This window comes from Microcebus murinus, chromosome 4, assembly GCF_040939455.1.
Source record: "Microcebus murinus isolate Inina chromosome 4, M.murinus_Inina_mat1.0, whole genome shotgun sequence".
Taxonomy (NCBI): Eukaryota; Metazoa; Chordata; class Mammalia; order Primates; family Cheirogaleidae; genus Microcebus; species Microcebus murinus.
The window spans coordinates 56,979,806-57,002,100 of record NC_134107.1 but is presented as its reverse complement, the minus strand read 5'-3'; the positions used below and the strand labels follow the sequence as shown (position 1 = coordinate 57,002,100).

Sequence of the window (22,295 nt, the reverse complement as noted above, 5' to 3'; positions counted from 1 at the left end):
GAGAGTCATCCAGTCAACAAGAATTCCAGTTTATCTGGGGAGACTTGGAATCAGAGATGGTGGTCATTTTATAACGCACGGACCTGGAAAGAGGAAACTGGCCCACATTAGCATGATGGGATGAAAAGAATAAGCCTCTTGTTCTCTGATTCCAATTCACTTTGGAAACTCAGGTACATCCTTTAAGTTCTATAAAATATCTCTATATCCTATTAATTTATCCTCTATTGCTAAGCTAGCTGGAGTTAGTGTAACAAAAAGTTAATAGCTTTTTGTGTTTAAACAACAAACACTATGTCCACGTGACTTTGGTTTTGGAAAGCTCTTTTTGCTTCATAGTCCTGCTCCTCTTAACTTTTCCTTAAGGCATACAAGACAAGGATTGAATATAACATTAGTTTTCTTCTTCTGGGCACCTCTTAGGAGGTGTGCTCTCAGATGTGAAGGTTAACAGAGAACAATATAGATGAAGAAGTTGAAATGTCCTTACTCTGGATGATTATATGATTTTCGTTTTTGTTTTTTCCCCTTTTCAGAAAGTCTTAAAGTGAGTAATTCATATACATTAAAGGAAAAAGATCTCATATATGAGTAGTAGTTATATTTGACTTGGAATTGAAAATCTTAATAAATTGATAATTTCCTAGTGTTGATTTTCAAAGTGCAAGAAGAAACTATGTCAATAGCAAGTTATAGTATCTAAGTCTTAACATTGCCTTTCTACTAATAGGGGATATGATGTTAATTAATAGAGGGTATTGTAGGTTAAAAAAATAATGAATGGAAAGCATATAACATAACCTCTGACATATTGTATGTACTTAAAAATATATTTAATACCTTTCTAATTCCATAGTTTTAAGGAATAGTCTTATATAGATCCATTATCATATAACACTTTTAAATACACCAGCTGCTTAACAACTTAGTATCCATCCATCTCTCTTGCTAATATTGGACTTGTTTACCTACCAAGAATGTATTCTATTTCTGAAGACTAGCAGAGTAGGAATCATACTATTAAAAATTTGATAATGATACACTGAGGTCCCAAAGAGCAGTAAAAAGAAACTCTTTTTCCCTTGTAAACCTTTACATACAAACAAAAGGTTGTTAAATGTATTTGGTAAGATACTCATTTTGAAAAGTCACATTATTCTTTTTCCATAAGCAACCTAACAAGTTGACTATGTCCATTAAATCAATGAATATTAGCTGCATTAAAGAGTCAGATGTAAGGCAACAAATGTATAGTCTTGCCTACATCCAAAACAGAAATTTCTTCCTAGCATTTATATTGGGAAGTCTGTCCTACCGGCTCTGTGTTTCATCTTCAGAGGAATTCCCTGAAATGAGATGGAACTCACTGTTAGCACTCGAATGCTTACTGAACTACATACATAAAGTGTACTGGTTCCTTGCCATGGCTACCCCCAAACAAAAGTCCCGTGCCTCTCATAAGACACTGAGACACGGCCTCTGCCCTGACACATGAAATAAAGTGTGTTCACTTACCTAGGGCCTGGGACACACAGTAGACCCTTAATGTTTGGATTTTAAGAGATTCAACCAACCTTGCTTGAAAAAGGGCAGACTGGATTTCCTGTGGGGAGTTTTAAACTCATGGATTTGCCCTTCCATGTTTTTCTTTTGCAAGACCCAACCCTTTTAATCCTTTTAGCTCCCTTCACCCTTAATGGTCAGGCATAGCAGCCCTCGGTTTCTCTGCTAGTAACAAAGGATGAGAAAAGCTCATTCCTGCCTCGTAATGAGTAAGTGCAAGATGTTGGGGATGCCACCCTGGGCATCACGGGGAGCCATGCAGCCACCACCTCAGCGTGGCTGCCTGCCTCCTCCCCTTCTGGACCATGTTTGAAAGTCACAGTAGAAGAAATGATCCATTAAATTCTATTTGAACATATGGGTAATTAAGTATCGTCTAGTTTTTACTGCCCCATTTAGGCAGGAAGAGCTTTTTTTCTGTTTTGATTCTAGACATATCGATGAATGTTCCCTCACTTAAATATTTAAAACATGGGGCTTAGGGGGGGTTGGGAGGGGTGGAGGGGGGACCATTCCCAGGATACAATGGTGAACCAGAAAAACACGGCCCTTTTCTTCATGTAGTTTTTAGAAGGGGATATAAAAAAACCACCCTTTAGAAAGTCATTTTCATGCACTAAAAAACTTCAACCTTATTGCCTGGGCTTAAAAATCAGACAATGTGAATTAACATGGCATCGTTTAACCTTGTAATTCTTCTAACAAGTAATCATGGTACCCAAATCAGCTTATAAATATACTAAACAAACCCAAAATAGTACATTATAAATGAATGTATTTCATTCCTTAATTCATTCCAGGTTTGAATGAATTTAATATCTAATAATCCTCTTTTGCTAGGAATTTTCCAAAATGTGTTCTAATAAGACCATGGTAAAAGAACAATATTGATTTATCCTGGCTCTCCTCTAAGTGTCCAGGGACATAACTAGAAGTGCTTTTTAATGACCTCTTTCTCAACTCTATTCCCCAGGGGCTTGCCCCACAAATAGATACCTGGTCCCTCTAATGTAGGAAGGCTCCACCCTTTGCCAGGACCAGGTCTGTGAGTCACCAGCTCATTCCCCACCAACCGGCTGATGGAAACGTCTCCCCTTCTACTGCGAATTCTCAAGGAATAACTTGAAAGCTCAGTGGCTAGAATGAGTTTATGTCTTCATTTTTGCTTGTTTTACCTCCTTCATTCAGGAACAGCCAATTCAATTCAAGTAGAAACACAATTTTGAATACTCTTCACCATTGCCAATTGAAGCTACTTTGCTTCTGCCTATACTTAATCTTGGATCTATTTTGTTGCCCAATCCTAACGCAATGATCACTATCTTTAAGCCTGAATTCCATGAGAGATTGTGTTACGCAGAATCATGGTGACGACACAAGGTGTCGTACGTAATGTAGCCCCTTGCAATAAGCAGAGCCATTAATTCTCATATGCTTCCCTCACAGTGTATTTCCAGCTACAATCACTCCCACATCACATCCTTAAGACTTTTAGTAAATTATTTTGGTACAACCTTTTCTGCCACATATAACAATCACTCTATGGTTAATTGTCCAGAGACATAGCCTTGATTCCCTTTCATTATAACATATGACTCCAAAGCTGGCTTTTTGGCATCTAGTCCCATTCTTTTCCCCTGCATTTCTCTCCCCTATTCCTCTCTCTGTCACTGATTCAGAGAAGAGAAACACAGGGGAAATATTACGCAGTTTCTAGAACCATGAAGATTCTCTTGAACATCAAGAGATCCAAATGTTAGCCCAACTAGCTGGTGCGAGAGCCTTTCTTCTTGTTCTCTTATTCTACTTTTTTATTATCTCCATCTTTCGCTTTGACGCGACAGTCCATGTTCTAATCCAAAACCAAACACATGTAGTCAGATGCACAATGTTCTACTGCAGCCCAGTGTGCTACTGGTATGGGCACCTTTCTGCCTGCAGGGCTCTAGACTGTCAGGAGAGCCCCTAACAGACAAAGGCTCTGTTGTAAAGATGTTAGACATGATGGGAAGGTTACCATACACCTGCCTGCCTCTATCCCAGAGAAAGGAGCACAAGCATAGGATGGATCTGGGATCTGTACAACAATCCTATCTGGCAGAATATGTGATTTTATGTTGAATTACACCAATTTTTCCAATGAGAACACTTAAACCTTTCAAATAAGTGAGATGTTTCAGACCCAAATGTAATGAAAGATATGCAGACACGTAACCTGAGAAGTGAGTTTATCATCTTGTTTCATTTGAATTTGAAAAATACTTTATAATTTTCATAATCTTATCTTTAACAGTCTTATAAGAAATAACTTGCTTCATTAAAACCATTTTTTGTTTCTTCATCCATAAAGTGAAAATACAAAAACTAAGGCTCACAGGTTTTCTGATCCTTCCACTAAGGGCAGGACTTGGACACTGGTCTCCTTAGAGTTTGAGAAACAGTGATCTTCCCAGCTTGTGCTCAGAGAGGAGATGGCAGAGGGTGGTCTGGGCAGGTCCTGTATTCTCTGCTGCACTAAATTTCTCTAGTCAGTGGGTCAGAGAGTTGGGTCAAATACAGGGTGCTCGGTTGCAACAAACCTCAGGGAAAGCAGCCCTTGAGTGGTCTCAGCATAGCAACCAGCTCTGGATATGAATAGTGTTCTTTTGGCTTGTTGGTAAACCCTATTTAAAGGTTTTATGAAGACTGTATCCACTCCATCATCCTCACTGGCATCAGATAGAAACCAGGGAAGAGGGGTGTGAGCTAGAGAACAGAGAACCCCAGCAAGTTGCCTTAAGACTGCTCTGATCCTCACTGATAGCCTTATCACGTCTCCCTCATGGGACGCAGCACTCATATGACTAGGTTCCTGCTTTTTTACATGAGTGCTTTAGTGACAGACGCTGGCCTAGTAGCAAAAGACCACTGGGTCAGGCAGAGTATCCCTGGATCTAGGCTCAGCTCAGTTCAAGGGGACACTTGTCAGGGGCAGGGTCCTCCAAGACCTCAGCAGGCCAGGACAAACTGTGAGGCTTCTGGCCAGGATGGTAGCTCTCTTAGTTGTCCCTGTCCAGGGAGCAGATGGCCAGAGGAGCGGTGTTATTAGCCCCAATGCTGTAGCAGGGACTAAAATAGGGCAGGAGGCGCCCAGGGAAGGGATAGCGGGGAAAAGTGAAAATGTGGGAGCCACTGTCAGTCACATTGTAGAAGGAGATGCCATGAGCCTCATAATCCAGGAAGACTCCCACTCGGCGAGGAGGGACTGGCAGGGACAGGAGCGGGTACTCATCGGTGCCTGCTCGGTACTCATCTCCCTTCCTCAGCCTTATCACCCAGAACCCATAGTGTGGGGATAAATGGACCACCTCCTTCCAGTCCACGCTTTCCTTACAAACCCCCAGGCCCCATTCAGACCTTTTGCCCACCTCCACCTCCCAGTAGTGCCGGCCTGAGGAGATGCTCTGGCTGCCCAGGACAATGTTGTAGCGGTAAAACCTCTCGGGATTGTCAGGCACGTTCTGCTCGGTGTCTCCATAGTGCACACGTTTTCTGTCCTCGGACACGATGAGGCGTGAATAAGCAGTGTCAGGATCCAGGCACACATCAGCTAGGGAAAAAGGTCCGAGCTGGTAACATTGATATGGAGTCGGGGGCACAAGTGAGGTCTCTCTGGTAAATACAGCCACAGATTTCCCAATGATGGGGGAGGAAGCTAGAGGGGGCATCCAGAGGGTACCTCTCACCGCCCCCCACAGTCCCCCAGCATCCATTACCTGCATAAGTCTTCAGGATTCCTCTTAGCCCCAGCACACGGCAATCTGTCTTCAGCTCCAGGGACACTGGTTCTGGCTGATGCAGGCTCCAAGACTTGCTCCTGGTAGAAGATGGGGAGCCTTGTGGCCAGGAGTCCTGGCTCTGCCACACGGGCCTTCACTGAGTCTGGGGAAGAGGGGCTTGGCCAGGGACATAGTGAAATGCCCCTCCCCGGCAAGGCACAGATGTGATGATTATATGGCTGAGCCTCAAACTGTGTGCAGAGGCGAGAACGCCTACATCCCCATACTGTGGGGAGGGTCAGACATGCATGTGACACTGGGAGAGGAAGTGCCACAAATGAGAAAAGCTGAAACTCAGAGCTGGGAGCCACTGGGTAGTCTTTTTCCTTCCTTGAGTGATCTACTTGAAACCATATATTTTATAACTTTACCTGAAATTCTTTATGGTTATACCTGTACCTAAACTGAGTTTGATCAATTTTTCAAAAAGAAGAAAAATGAATGATCAACAAAACTTCTTTAGGCAATACATGTAAGAGGGACAAGACTGTGGACCAGCACCTGCTTCTCTGTAGGAACTGGGTCACCTTCCCGACTTCTGGCTCTGCCTAGGACCCACTATCTCTTATAGCGCTGCCTCGAGGCTTCAAGGATGGGACATACCTGTGTAAGATTTCCTCAATACCCTAGAAGAAGGAAGAAAATGCATCACATGAGTAAGTGTTGTCTCTCAGAGGGACCAGACAGATACCAAACTCTGAGAGGAGGTTTCTCTACGGGAAGGGAGGAAGATGCCAAGGCAGGAGAGAGGCCTTGCAGAGGTAGGTACAGGGGAGAAGCCCACATAAGGACAGCAGAGCAGGCTGGGCTTTGGCCCGACTGGCTGACTCAGGCTCCACCTCCAGACTCTCGGGGTCAGAGGGGAGGGCCTGGAGCTGCCTGAGTGCTGCCCCACCTATGAGGCTACTCCGGGCCAGGTCACCCATCAGTCAGGGAGAGGAGAACAGCAGGGATTAGCAGGGAGCACATGTGATCCGTGACCAGCTGGCAGAGTGCCGACAGACCCCACTGAATACCTGCTGATCCTCTCTCTAGGAGTCCCAGTCTGTCTCCAGCCCTCATTCAGGGTTCCCAGGGAAACCTGCTCCTCACCTGCAGCATCCAGCGGACAGGCCACTGGGACCTCTCTTCCAGCTCTGCGATCATCCGCAACAGGGCCCGGCTCTGCTGAGTGAGCTGCTCATGGTTCGACTGCAGTTTCTGCAGGGTCTCCCCTTCCTCCTGCTCCAGGCTGGCCAGAGCTGCCTTTGCCTCTCCCTCCAGCTGCCGCCCTGGTGGCTCTTTTTGCATTAGTAATCGCCTGTATTTCTGAAACTCCCATATGATACTCTGCTTTCGGGTTTCAACTCGTATCTGTGGAGTCAAGATGGAAACCAGCACTGGTATTTGTAGTGTAAGGGTCACCCAGAACTGAGGACACTGGCACATGCCTACATGCATACCCTGAACGTTTTGTGACCAACCATGTGCCAGGCACTGTAGAGACAAGATAAAGGATGCTTTTTTTCTTTTTCTGTTCCTGCAGCTACACTGGATGCTTCTGGTTCCCACTGCCACTCTTCCTGACACCAGTAGTGTCCAGGATGTTATCTTGGTACTATTTGCTCTAGACTAGTTTCCATTTTCAGAATAACGACCAGATGTGTTACACTGAAGTCTCTAAGGCAGTGTAACTTAACAATACTGTTAGATGGCTTTTCTTCTTGCTTGTATTATATCTATTCAATGTGCTTTTTTTTACATTGGTTCAATATTAGCTTTTATTGATCAAAAGTTCTGATGGTTTGGTACTCATTAGCCTGGAATTTATTTCAGAAGTGATTTTCCAATATTTTAATAACTGAACTCTTAGCAAATATGCTCTAATTGGAAAAAGTGACACAGAAATCATTATATGAGTCACACTGCTGTGAGCTGGCATGTACATGAGACACGCACTTTTCTTACTCATACATGAGGACATAGACCACAGGTTACCTCTACCTCTGATCAAGACACTGGAAATGAGAGGTTAGGTGGCCTGCCTGAGGCCAAGCGTCTGGTAAGGGGAAAGCTGGTGTTGGAGCCCCAGGCTCTCTGACTTCAAACCCCATATTCTGCTTCGCAGAGATGAGGAAGCTACCAGGGGCCAGCTACAGGACAACACAAGGACAACACAAACTCCTCTCCCAGGAGACACCTGCCTTCCAGTCAGCAGTTCGTTTTCTCTCACCAACTTCTAGGCCTCTTCTTGCTCTTTCTTGAGATGTTCTAGAGCCTCATGGAGTTTCCACTGCAAGAGATAAAAACCTCATGAGGCCAGCTCAGGCAGCCTGGGTTTCCTAGCACTGGTAGGTTCTGGGAAGACCAGTGTCCCTCAGGTTGTGGGCCAGAATTAATGCCACAGAGGGAGCAGACTCTGCCTTGGTGACATCCAAGGTCGCTCTTTGAGCTGAGAATCATTTCAACTACCACAGTCTCCAAATGTCTGCAAGGTAGAAGAAAAGGTCCATTCCTAACCTTTCCAGAAAACCACCTTGAACTTTCCTATCCATGCCTATCTTTATCCTTATCCACCATGTTATCCTACAGTCTCCTAGAACCTGGTTCCTCAAAGTGTGGTCCAAGTGGGTCAGCAGCAGAGGCATCACCTGGGAGCTTGTCAGAAATGCAGAATCTTGGGCCTCACCCGAGACCTGCCTGAGACTTGAATAAGAATCTGAATTTTAGCCAGATCCCCGCGTGGTTCCCACATGCACATTAAAGGTAACAAGCACTACCCTAGGAATGCATGAGATTTCTACTGGAAAACATAAAACATTCAGACAACACTTTTAATTCTGCTAATGGCAACCATTTTGTTTAAATTTACCAAGTATCAGACATGGCTTAAACATTAAACATAAATATAATAATTATAATCTCTTGAGATTGGTATTATCCCTATTTTATAGACAAAAAAAACCCTGAGGCTTAGACAGTGACCTACCCAAAGCCATTCGGCTAGCAAATGGTTGCTTAACCCCCATGCTATACTATCTTCCTATTTAACACTCTCAAAACAAAGTGAGCTAGTAAATACTTTTATTTTTTTAGACATTCTTCCCATATAGACAAAAAAAACCCCACAAACTAATTAAGGGGATTTGTCTTACATTGTTACCGTCTAATCTCAACTCTAAGAAGGAGAATTAAAACCTGCACTGGATCACTGGATCGCAGGATCATGAGGATAATGGTTCTGATAAAGACATGTCAGCATGGGAGCCTGAGGAAAGAGCAGCAAGAGGCCTGGACACTGGAAGCTGACGAAGTTAGCAATGAAAAAGGAGTAGCAGGTTGTGTCAGAGAAGACTTGTCCAAAAAAATAAAATAAACAAACAAAAAACAACTTGGAAAAGGAGATAGAAAACAGGAAAAAGAGCAAGATGACCTGAGTCATAGCTGCTGATCTTCCTTCACCTCAAGTCATAGGGACCTGAGACCATTACAGCAGAAAACCTCACTCAATCCTAAGCGCTCACCCATGGTTCCTTCTAGCTCTAATATCACTTACCACGATCGTAAATTTTTAAGCCTCAGTTTTGCCTATAAAATGAAGGAGTGAAAGTGACTCACTCAATGTCAAATGACTATTTGTGGCATTGCTGGAAGGAATTTGCAGGTTAGGTGCAGCCTTCACTACCTACATAACACCCTCATCCCCAAACTCATTCAAGGCATCCAGAACCCTAGTTAAAACAAACTCGTCTCCTTCAAATTCTCAGTATTGAAATCATTTTGAGTTAGGCATTAAGACATGCTGGGATCTGGGATGGGGTAAGGAAGAAGTGGGAGGAAAGGAAATCAAAGAAGGTCATGAATACAAGGAAAGGTGTAGCTCCCTGTATCAGATCCAAAGGTTCCGGGGGTGTCAGGAGACAAAGCCCTGAGTCTCTGGCACTGGTGGCGAAGCCTTTGATCAGAGATGGCCAAGCGAGGGGCAGAGGAAAAAGTGGAGTGGCCAGCCCCCATCTCCCACCTTATACTCCCAGGCAACATCCTCCACAGGCATGACACTGTGGGCCTCATGCTCCGGGGACCGGCTGCAGGCCTCACACATTACCAGGCCGTCGTCTTTGCAGAACACCTTTGGCTGTTCCCCATGGCGCTCACACACATCACCCTTCGGCCCCATTCCTGGATGTAGCCTTAGCAGACGGACTTTTTCTACAACACTGGCCAGCTGCCAATTAGGCCTCAGGTTCCTTAGCTGGGCAGGAGCTCGACAGAGGGGACAGGTGTAACCCCAGTTCTGGGGTTCTCCTGGGAAGTCCCAGAGTTCAGAGAGACAGCTATGGCAGAAGCTGTGGCCACAGTCGATGCTCATGGGCTCCCTCAGGAAGGTCATGCAGATGGGACAGACTACTTCTTCCACAACGGCTTCCACCAAGGCTGTGGGATCCACTGTTCCTTCTTATGTCCTCCTCAGAACATGAATATAACCAAGGAGAAGTTGTGAAGGCTGAAAAGAAAAAGAAATAAGAGAAAAAGGTGACAGGAGAACAGAGAAATCAGTAAAAGGTATAATTAATGACTGAAAAAAAAATTACAAAAACTTCTTCCTTTTGACCCCTTATCAACTTTGTTTAATTGGCATTTGCCTTCCCACTGAAGTTCTGATTTGTTCATATCACTCACACCACAGAGGAGACACAAGGGGATGTCTAAGCAAGTGCATGCTTGGAATTCTCAGTTCTCATTCATTTTATTGACCCTGAGTCTCCTCTGGGTTTGCTCTACCAGACCATTCCCACTCGGGCCAATGCTCTACAAGTCAACCTTCTTTCTTACTTGGGTAAGGTCATATAAAATGTGGTGTTTCAGTATCCAAAGTAAGGCCACAAATACCTACAGCCTCACTCTCTGGTATATTTACATTTATATTTACAAACTTCAAGGTGCAAAAGGATAATAGGTCAGAATACCACTCTCATCATATGCTCAATTTGTTTTGTTGTGTTGCACCCTAAAGTGTACAGTATAAGAGAAACAGGAGTTCTTGCCCCAGGCCCTGTAAACCCCTGCCCACTTCTACCTAGGGTTGTGAAATAAACTGAGTTAATCCATGAAAAGCACTCAGCACAGTGCCTGGCAGATAGTGTAAGTGCCTGAGGAGTGCTTGCTATTATTATTAATATATAATATGCTCTCAGTTACCTAACAATTTATAAAAGCACTTCAGGTATAGGAACCATTTTCTATGTCTAACACTAGACATATTTAGCACTAACATATTTATTATTTACCAAGATGCCAAGGCTCTCTCCTCAGCCTTTAGTGATATATTAGAAGCAGAGATGAAATAAAACACCTTGGAAGATAAAGAACAAAGATCATTTGATGACAAACCCATGTTGATGGTCACTTTTCCAGTTAGAAACCTGAGATTCTGGCAGGGCTACATATGGGTATGGAACTTGAATGGTGAGTGGCAGGCTCTTGAATGAATATTTATTCATTCAGTTTGCAAGTCTGCATTACCAGCTAGAGTTTGTGAAAGGAAGAGCCATGCTGGTCTCAGTTACTGCTATATCCTTAGCACCTAAGCAGGGCCTGCTATGAATACAGTCTTGGAAAAAAATTTGTTGAATGAATAAACCAGCTAGACACGGAAAACAGTTCCTAAACCCAAAGTGCTTTTATAAATTGTTAGGTAACTGAGGGCATATTTATTATACATTCATAATAATAGCAAGCACTCCTCAAGCACTTACGCTACCTGCCAGGCACTGTTCTGAGTGCTTTTCATAGATTAACTCAGTTTATTTCACAACCGTAGATAGAAACCATTATTCTCACTTCACATGTGCTGGGCCAGGGGTTCTACCATTCTATATTGGGCAAATTACTTAACCTCTTTAGCCTCAAGGTACAATACAAATTCAGGAGAAGAGAAATCACTGTGGTTTAGAGTAGTCCAGTAGGGATGCCTGTAGGAATCAGGGCAGTAGATCTTGCAGGACTCTGTTACAGACCAGTGGCAAGGCATGCCTTCTCACTGGGCTCCCTGCCTGCTTTTCTTCCTCACACCATCACTACCAAACTGTGGGATCTTGTATTCTAAAACTTAGTTTTCCTAAATCACTAACCCACTCAAGATCCCATCTTGGCTCTCCAATAGGAAGCTCTCTCCCTTCACCCTTGCAACAGCATCTATGCCTAGCCAAGCAAAGGGATAAACTTCCACACTTTCCTGCAAACCCCATGTCCATTCATTTTTCCCCACTTGAGTTCCTGCTGTTCTCCCAGTTGGGAATGACTTCTCTATGACCCTGCTCTTGACATCATTTGCCATGTATCTGTTTATTGTCTAACCTCTCAAACTAAAAGTTGCTTGTGGATAGGGACATTGTTCACTTCTATTATCCCAACAGCAGGAACAGTACCTCAAATATTTGTTGAATACGTGAGAATTAAATGTAAATGTTCAAGTCCAGCAGATGGTAGGTTGGAAGAGGAGGAAATATTAATATCCTCATTTAAAGACTAACATCGACGGAACAATAAAGTTTGATACCTATTATTTATTTAAAGTAACAAAGCTCAACAGGAGAACCAAAATAGCAATCGAAAATAGAGAAGATTGTGGAAGTAAGATAAGTGAGGCAAAAAAGCATCAAAATGATATATCTAGAAATGGGGTGGAAGCATATTATTCTGATTTAGGGTCATGGAAAGACCTAAAGATAGAAAAGATAAAAGCAGCGGCCTCAGCAAAGAGGATTTGGAGATGAGTAGTTACTGCTCTTCAAAATAAGGCCTGCTTTAAGGTTCTATTCTTTTTTATTATACATAAATTACTTTGAGAAAACTTAGGTAATTAAACGTTTAGCTGCTCTGACAGTGCCTTTGGCAGGGCGGGCAGCCAGCCTGGGAAGGACTTTCCCGGAGAGGGGCGGGGCCTGGGAAGGACTCCGGAGGAAGGACCCAAACGGGAAGGGGACGGGGTGGGGAAGGAAGTAACCCCCGGGGTCTGGGAGCAACGGGGACGTAACCCCTGCCCTGGGCGCAGGGCGCTGTGCAGGTCCCCAGGGCAGCGCGCGCGCGGCGCCGGCGGCGGTGAGCTTGCAGCACCTGACTTGAGAAGGGGCAGGGCTGCCCACCACCTCCCTCCTCGGCCCGGCCTGCCGCTTCGCAGCGGAAACCGAAAGTGGAGACGCCTGGTTCCACACCGTCCAGTGGCCCCGCAGCGTCAGAAGCACTTACCCGCCAGCGCAGCACTTACCGGCCTGTCCCGCGCCCGAACCCCGGAGCTTTAAGGCCGGCGACCGAGGCCAGGACTGCCACCCGCTCCTCCGCGACTCCGTCCGGGCTCCAGGTCCCGCTCACAGGGCCGGAGCCAATCAGCGGCGGGCAGGATCCGCTGGTGGCGGGAGCAGCCAATCACAGACAGGGTTCAGGATAACCCTAGCCTATTGGAGATGGGCCCGGGCGCGGCGCTTTCAGTTTGCAATGTGTTTTTCTGCTTCCTCAGTTTTTCTTGCCCCTTCTTCACTCAGAGCCACTTAAACTGTAAAGGGGCCCAAGAGCTAGTTCCAGGATGAGTCATAGGATTGAGACTCCGGAATGAGGCCGCTCAGGCCCTGCATTAAGAGAGGCGCAGCCGGCTGTTCATTCGCGTGTTTTCCTTGCTAAACTCGCAGCCTGTGACATCAGCCGGGTGTGGTTCTGTGACCAACTTAGCGCAGGGTTGAGCACACACATGCAATGGATTCTGCAGTTCCCTGCAAGATTTGCGATGTCTCATGGCCCCAGGCTGCAAATACTGGGTTCTCCTTAAAAATCCTATTGAGTTCTCCTGGCAAATTCTTACATTTCAATACTTCAGTAGGCAGCTTCTCATCACTATTGCCACAACCTCCTGGGAAATGGCGTAGAAGTGGAATCCCTGTTCACAAACTGTCTTATACAGTTTTTTTATTTTTTTTATTTTTTTAAACTACTGGTATCCTTCACTCACCCAAACACACAGACACAAGAATGCACAAACAACCGTTACTTAAGATAGTGATTTGAGTTTTTCTTTGTACTACCAGGGCCTTGTACTTTTCCTGATACTTAGTTCTTTACTGAGTAAGCAAGTGAAGGCACATCCTATCTGCACAGAAGATAACCAGGGAATCCTCCAGTTGAAGCCTGGTTCCAAATGACATCTTCACTGCTAGGACTGATACTCTACAAATCCTCATTCCAACATCACAGCCCAGGCCATGGGTGAAATCCTGAAGAGTGAAGGCCAGAAATTTCCTGAAACAAATGGGACTGAAACAACAACAACAAAAAGAAAGAAAGAAAGAAAGGAAAGAAAGAAAGAAAGAAAGAAAGAAAGAAAGAAAGAAAGAAAGAAAGAAAGAAAGAAAGAAAGAAAGAAAGAAAGAAAGGAAGGAAAGAAAGAAAAGGAAAGAGATACCTGAAGTTTGAGCTGGACTCTCTGCCTCAACTGGAACTGGAGAAATGGCTGCACTAAGGTAATAGTGAATGCATTAATTGAAACAAGCCATTTTAAACATTCATTCAATATCAACTTTTTGGCAACACTTTATACTGGGTGCTGGGATTACAACTGTTGGCCATGCAGTCTCTGCTCTTATGGAGCTCAAGATCAAATTGATTGTACTTCTCTGGAATTTCTGTGAAGTTGAAACAACCGGGAGATCTCGCTCATGTGTAACTTTCAATTTGTAACTATGACTGACTCTCTAGGGCCCTGGCAATAGGGTACCTTAGGGTTGTTGGGGTAAGGGGCTTGTGTTCATGATGGGGAGGCTAGACAGAGCTTTTGAAGACCTGGTGTAGCCACTCTCCTTTTCAGACTCCTTCAGGGTGCTGTTTCATTTAAATGACAAATAAGCACCACAAGCACCAACTCTACATTCACAAACTTTAGAAAACACAAATAAGTCCTCAGAACAAAATGTGGCCACCACATAGCATAATAGCATTTCCTGAGTCAAAGAGAAGTTCAAACCCACATTGCCATCACTGGTAATAGTTCTTAAAGAGAAATTATGTTATCTGAGGAGAGCACAGAATGGAAAAATAAGAGGGAATAAAGAAAGGATTGATAATCTCAGGCTGTCAGAATTGTTTCCTTTGTCAACCTATTCCTGTTGTTTAGTGTCCAGAGCCTGAGAATTAACTCAAGAATATCTCTAATTAAGAAGTTAAGGGTGGTACCATTACTCTCATATAATGTGAGGGGAAAAAAAGTCCATCCGTATAAACAATTTCCTTTTTGTGGGGAATTGTATACAAACCACTTCTTTTTCTCAGACAATTTAGAAATTCTCAATTTACCATTATTTCTCTAAATACTATTATGTATATTATAAAACCTCCACATTATTGTTTCCATCCCTTATGTTCCAAGCACCCCAATGCAGCATTGAGAGTGTGCTCTGCCTGGGAATACAACATCTACATTCTTTTGAGCAGTGTCTTAATCTATTTTCTCTGTTACAACAAAATACCTGAGACTAGTTTATAAAGAACAGAAATCCATTTCTCACAGTTATGGAAGCTGGGAAGTTTAAGATCAAGGCACTGGTAGGTTCAGTGTCTGGTGAAGGCAGAGCCCTCATGACTTAATCACTTTTAAAGGCCCCACCTCTTAACACCATCACACTGGAGCTTAAGTTCCAATATATGAATTTTGGAAAGACACATATATTCAAACCATAGCAAGCAAGATGCAGTACGTTCAACAAAAAACACTTATAAACACAATTAAGCAACCAACATTTTCCATAGTTCTTATTATCTGATATTTCTTTGTATTTCATTTGATCTGCTGCAGGTTTCCAAGGACTTTGTAGCTCCTTGCCAAAGTGGCTATCATAGCTACTTCCTATGCTGGAATTCCTTAGACCTGTGTGTCTGGCTCTCCAGGGGAGGTTGGTCTCCTATTGCTTGCCACATTCATGACAGCTGTAAACTTACCATCAACTGATTCCTGAACCTGAGCTTCTGTTTTATTCCAGAGCCTAAGTCTTAACAGACCTAGAAGGGCCTATTCTTTGAGATGTGAGTATGTGTATATATATATATATACACACATATATATATACATATATATTATATATGTATATATATAATATATATATATTCAGATTTTTGGTTTTCTTTACTTAGTTTTTACATTTTCCAGATTGTCTATAAATGTTGTAACCTCTTTTCATGAGTACTAAGCTATGACTCTTTTTTTCTACTGTCAGTTCAAGTAGGTCCAACATTTTTTTCCCCTAAACTTCTAACATTAGCTCCATTTTTTCTCTACCACTTATAGGGGCAACACATTTGCTAGATCAGAATGTATTCCTGGGCTCCCTCATTTTCTTTTTCAGCTCAACCCCTTTCTTCCTTCAATTCTCAATTCACTCTTAGTTTGTCTATTACTAATTTTAAAACTAAAACTGTCTCACAGTTATCTCTCCATATCTCATTAAGGCATTCTGTCATTATTTTACCTGCTTGCTAAAATGATTATGCAACTGACACTGCTGTTTTATAGAAATGTTAAAAAAAAAATGAATTAAGTCAAACCAGAATCACCAATGTTTACTTCCTGGGTACTATGATTCAATGTTTTGTAATTCAGCCTATTTAGTGACCTTCAGATAAATATTAACTGAGTAAAAATACAAATGCGCACTTTATTGGCTTCCTCTCCTTTCCTTTCTCATTTCCCCAACCCCTCTACTATTTCATCTTGGAATTACTTCCCAAATAAACTACTTGAACTCACATCTGTATTTTTGTTGTGTTTCTGGAGCATCCAACCTATGACAAGTCAGATTATTGGCTAAGTAAATTCTCAAAGAACTTCTCCCTGCCATTTATGCCACTTTATTCCCTTCTACTGCGTTTTTGTGCACCAGAACGTCTATTCTTCCCTGGTATCAAGGGTTATTTGCTTTGTGGCCATTTCCAATAGCTTAATAAATAGTTGAAATTGGTATTTCACTGATGCTAAAATTGTAATTTGGGATAAGAGCTGGACCCATATAGAACAGAGACCTATGTAATTAAAACTCTTCTAGATATGGAGAATTATCACATTTATCCAGGCACATAATTTAATTGATTTCCTTAAAACATATAGCATATCTAACCATTGAAACCCATATAAACAGTAGACACTCAAAAGGTCACAATTATTAATGGGTTATGTGCTTCTCACTTTATATGCAGTCCAATTTTTACAGCATCCTTACAAGGATTTATCACATCCATTATACACATAAGGATTCTGGGATGTAGATATGTGTAACCAAGAGCCCAAGCTTAAATCTGAACCCTGGTTTGTAGGAAAGTACTCACTTTTCTCCTATAACTCTAGCATTTTCTTTGCCCAGAGGTTGGGAACATTTCATTTTTGAATATTCTGGCTGAGCGTCTTCACCAAATATTTGTGGATCTTTTGTATCACAGCTACTGATCTTCTGGTTCAAAAGATACATCCATACATACCACACATGCACACACACACATATATACAACATTATATTGTGTGTGCATAAATATACATACATATACACAGTATATTATATGTATATAAATATGTGTATATAAATATACATTTAAAAATATATTATAACATTATTTTAAAAAACTTCATCAAACTCCTCTTAATCAATCCTTTGCTTATTCCTAGTTTTTAAGTGAATAGGCAATCCTGTGTAGTGGAGAGATCTTCAGCTATGTTTCAACTTCAGACGTAGTACCTAACCTCTCCTTCTAGGCCTGTTTTTAAACTAAGGATAAACTACCTATCTCATAAAACTGGTGTTTGTACTAAATAATAATGTATCTGATATACCTACTAATGTATCTATCATGTCTAAGAGTGTTTTGCATAGTTATAAAGGGTAACTGTAAAAGAAGGAAAAACTGCTTGGTATAATGTGGAACAGGATTTGAAACACCTACATAAAAAAAAAATAGACTTCAAATAAAAAAACCTAATGTGATGTACCCCAAAGAACTAGAAATGCAAGAAAAAACCAAATCCAAAATTTGTGAAAGAAAAGAAATAATAAAGATCATAGCAGAAATAAATTAAATTATAACTAAAAATGAAACGCATAAGATTAACAAAATGAAAAGTTGGTTTTAAAATTTTTTTAAAAAAAATATATTGTTAATTAATTAATTTCGAGACAGGGTCTTACTCTCCAAGCTCAATCATAGCTCACTGTGACCTTGAATTCCTGGGCTCAATCAATTTTCTCGCCTCAGCCTCCCCAGTAGCTGGGACTATAGGTGCTCACCACCATCGATATTCCAGATGTATTGGTATGTTGTATCTCCATTTTTATTTGTTTCAAAAAGTTTTAAATTTCTGTCTTAATTTTGTCATTGATCCAAAGATCATCCAGAAGTGTGTTTTTTAAATCCCATGTATTGTTTTTTTATTTTGGCATATTATGGGGGTACAGATTTTAAGGTTTCAAAAAAAGCTCTTTACCCTCCTCCCCCCACAAGTCTGAGTTTCCAGTGTGACCATCCCCCAGATGGTGCACATGTCTCTCATTATGTATGTATATACCCGCCCCCCTCCCCCTCCCCCCTGCCCAATACTCTGTTACTGTAGTTCCTATGTGTCCACTTAGGTGCTGCTCAGTTAATACCAGTTTGCTGGTGAGTATATGTGGTGCTTGCTTTTCCATTCTTGGGATACTTCACTTAGTAGTATGGGTTCCAGCTCTAACCAGGAAAATACAAGATGTGCTATATCACAATTGTTTCTTAGAGCTGAATAGTACTCCATGGTATACATATACCACATTTTATTAATCCACTCTTGGATTGATGGGCAGTTGGCCTGTTTCCACAGTCTTGCAATTGTGAATTGTGCTGCTATAAACGTTTGAGTGCAGGTGTCTTTTTTATAGAGTGTCATTGGATCCTTTGGGTAGATGCCTAGTAATGGGATTGCTGGATCAAATGGTAGATCCACTTGTATTGCTTTAAGGTATCTCCATATTGCTTTCCACAGAGGTTGAACTAATTTGCAGTCCTACTAGTGGTATGGGAGTGTTCCTTTCTCTCTGCATCCATGCGAGCATTTATTGTTTGGGGACTTTTTGATAAAGGCCATTCTTACTGGAGTTAAGTGATATCTCACTGTGGTTTTGATTTGCATTTCCCTGATGATTAGAGATGTTGAGCAATTTTTCATATGTTTGTTGGCCATTCTTCTGTCTTCTTTAGAATAGTTTCCGTTCAAGTCCTTTGCCGACTTTTTTGATAGGGTTATTTGATTTTTTTCTTGCTGATTTTCATGAGTTCTAAGTATATTCTAGTTATCAGCCCCTTATCAGATGCGTAGGATGCAGCAATTTTCTCCCATTCTGTCAGTTGTCTGTTTGCTTTCATGACTATTTCTTTGGCTGAGCAGAAACTTTGTAGTTTGATCATGTCCCATTTATTTATTTTTGTTGCTGCTGTGATTGCCTTTGGGGTCTTCTTTATAAATTCTTTGCCTAGGCCAATGCCTAGGAGAGTGTTTCCAACTTTTTCCTCTGGAGTTCTAATAGTTTCATACTTTAGGTATAAGTCTGTTATCCAGTGTGAGTTGATTTTTGTGAGAGTTGAAAGGTGTGGATCCCGCTTCAGCCTTCTACAAGTGGCTATCCAGTTTTCCCAGCACCATTTATTGAAAAGGGATTCTTTTCCCCAGCGTATATTTTTGTCTGCTTTGTCAAAGATTAGATGGCTATATGAGGATGGTTTTATATCAGGATTCTCACATCTGTTCCACTGGTCAATATTCCTATTTTTGTGCCAATACTATATTGATTTAATTACTACAGCTTTGTAGTATAGTTTGATATCTGGCATATTAATACCTTCCATTTTGTTTTTGTTGCCTAGAATTGCTTTTGATATTCGGAGTCTTCTTTGGTTCCATACGAAGCATAAAATTATTTTTTCTATATCTGTGAAGAATGATGATGGGATTTTAACAGGTATTGCATTGAATCTGTAGATCAGTTTGGGTAGTATAGACATTTTAATGATGTTGAGTCTGCTGACCCACGAGCATGGTATGGATTTCCATCTGTTTACATCCTCTGCTATTTCTTTCCTCAGTGTTTCATAGTTCTCCCTGTAGAGGTCTTTTACGTCCTTGGTTAAGTATATTCCTAGGTACTTTAATTTCTTTGTTGCTATTGTGAAGGGAATTGAGCCTTTGATTTGGTTCTCAATTCAATTATTGTTGGCATATATGAATGCCTCTGATTTCTGTGTATTGACTTTGTATCCTGAGACTTTACTAAATTCATTGATCAGTTCCAGGAGTTTCTTGGTTAAATCTTTGGGGTTTTCTAAATATAATATCATATAATCAGCAAACAGTGAAAGTTTGATCTCTTCTGCCCCTATTTGGATACCTTTAATTCCATTTTCCTGTCTGATTGCTGTAGCCAGGACTTCCAGCACTATGTTGAATAGAAGTGGAGACAGTGGGCAGCCTTGTCTGGTTCCAGTTCTGAGTAGGAATGCTTTCAATTTTTCCCCATTCAGTATGATGTTGGCTATGTGTCTGTCATATATGGCTTGTATCATTTTTAGACATGTCCCTTCTATGCCTATTTTCTTAAGTGTTCGTATCATGAAAGGGTGTTGAATTTTGTCAAAAGCTTTTTTTGCATCTATTGAAAGAATCATGTGGTCTTTGTTTTTGCTTCTGTTTATGTGGTGAATTGCATTTATAGATTTACGTATGTTAAACCATCCCTTCATCCCTGGGACGAAGCCCACTTGGTTGTGATGGATTATTTTTTTGATAAGTGTCTGGATTGGGTTAGCTAGGATTTTGTTGAAAATTTTTGCATCTATATTTATTAGGGATATTGGTCTGTAGTTTTCTTTTTTTTATTGCATCCTTTCCTGGTTTTGTTATCAGAGTAATATTTCCTGTATAACAGGTGTTGGGGAAGTTTCCATTTTTCTCGATGTTGTGGAATAATTTCTGCAAGATAGACACCAGTTCTTCTTTGTAAGTGTGGTAAAATTCAAGTGTGAAACCATCTGGACCAGGACTTTTCTTTTTAGGGAGATTTTTAGTTGCTGTTTCTATTTCAGCTCTTGAGATTGGTCTGCTCAGGAATTCTATTTCTTCCTGGTTGAGCCTACGAGGCTGTGTGTTTCTAGAAATTTGTCCATTTCCTCCACATTTTCTAGTTTGTGTGCATAAAGATTTTTGTAGTATTCGTAAATTATATCTTGTATCTGCTTGGGATCAGTTGTGATATCTCCTTTTTTGTTCCTGATGGAGCTTATTAGAGATTTCTCTTTTCTGCTTTTTGTTAGCCTAGCCAATGGTGTGTCTATTTTGTTAATTTTTTTAAAGAACCAACTTTTTGTTTTATTAATCTCCTGTATAGCTTCCCTGTTTTCAATTTCATTTAGTTCTGATTTGATCTTGTTGATTTCACTTCTTCTGCTGGGTTTGAGGTTGGTCTGTTCTTCTTTTTCCAGCTCTTTGAGTTGTTTCATTAGATTGTCTATTTGTGATCTTTTTGACTTTTGGTTATAGGTATCTATGGAAACAAACACTCCTCTCAGAAGTGCTTTAGCTGTGTCCCAGAGGATTTGATAACTTGTCTCTCCATGGTCATTTTGTTCATAGAATTTTTTTATTTCCATCTTGATTTCTTCATTTATGACGTAATCATTTAGTAGGAGGTTGTTTGAATTCCTCTTAGTGTTGATTTCTAGTTTTATTCTACCATGGGCCTGAAAGGATACTTAATATAATTTTTATTTTTTTTTAACTTATTGAGGCTAGTTTTGCGGCCTAACTTATATTCTTTCTTGGAGATGTTCCATATGGTGATGAGAAGAATATATATTCTGTAGTTCTTGGACAATGGAAATATAACATACCAAAATCTATGGGATACAGTGAAAGCAGTACTAAGAGGGAAGTTTATAGCAAGAAACACTTCTTCACTAAGGAAATTTGACACTGGTTAACAGTGCATCATGAACAACTATGCCTGCTCAATTTAGTCTCGGGTGATGGCAGGGGTTGTCTCAATCATCACTGTATCCTCAGCGCCAGGATTGTGCCTGGCGTGTCTTAGGTGCTGCATACATTTCTGCGGAATATATTTGTTTCAAGGAAGTTTTTAATTTCCTTCTTACGTTCTCCATTGAACTGTTGGTTGCTAGGGGTCATGTTTAATTTCCATGTGTTGTGATGTTTCCAAGGTTCCTTTTGTTACCGATTTCTAGATTTATTCCACTGAGGTCAGAAGAGACACTTGATATGATTTGGACTTGTTTTATCAGAAAACTGTAGGTCATTTGAATACAATACATTCAAGAATATAATCTGGTTGTAAAACCAATACAATGTGCTGTAAAAGAATTTTTTTTCTATTGAGTTAAATAACAACTCATCTGTAAATCCTGTAAAAATATGTTAATATTCACAAAATCTGAATGAAAAGTAACACAACTTTGCATTTCTACCCAAGGTAATTCAAAAGTTCCCTTTGAAGGGGATTGAATTCTTTGGGTTTAATTTTGCTTTCGAAACCAAATGTAATTAAACATGGATAGTTATCCAGAATGTTTGTTTATTACTTGTTTATTTAACAAAATACTATTGCTCTGAAATAAATTTCAGACATAATATTGTTAAAAAAAAGAACGTAAGTCCAGCATGGTGGCTCCACCAGTAATCCCACAGTTTGGGAGGCTGAGGTAGGGGGGTTTCTTGAGCCCAGGAGTTCAAGGCAAGTCTGGGTGACATAGGAGACCTTGTCTTTACCAAAAGAAAAAAAAAGTAAGAAAAAAAGAATATCCATATACAGTAGCCTGTATCTGTAGTCCCAACTACTCAGGAGGTTGAGGTGGGATTGCTTGAGCCCAGGAGTT

At 41.2% G+C, this 22,295-nt stretch overlaps 1 protein-coding gene across 1 annotated transcript; it reads right to left on the bottom strand.

The window, feature by feature from the left end:
* Positions 1–811: 811 nt before the first annotated feature.
* Positions 812–12,978, bottom strand: LOC105883509 (E3 ubiquitin-protein ligase TRIM68). Its single transcript, XM_012786633.2, is given in 8 exon segments — positions 812–5,152; positions 5,319–5,419; positions 5,985–6,007; positions 6,474–6,734; positions 7,565–7,605; positions 7,608–7,653; positions 9,382–9,864; positions 12,628–12,978. Coding segments are annotated over 7 exon segments (1,392 nt in total). The 5' UTR covers positions 9,751–9,864; positions 12,628–12,978; the 3' UTR covers positions 812–4,601.
* Between the last annotated feature and the right edge of the window lie 9,317 nt (positions 12,979–22,295).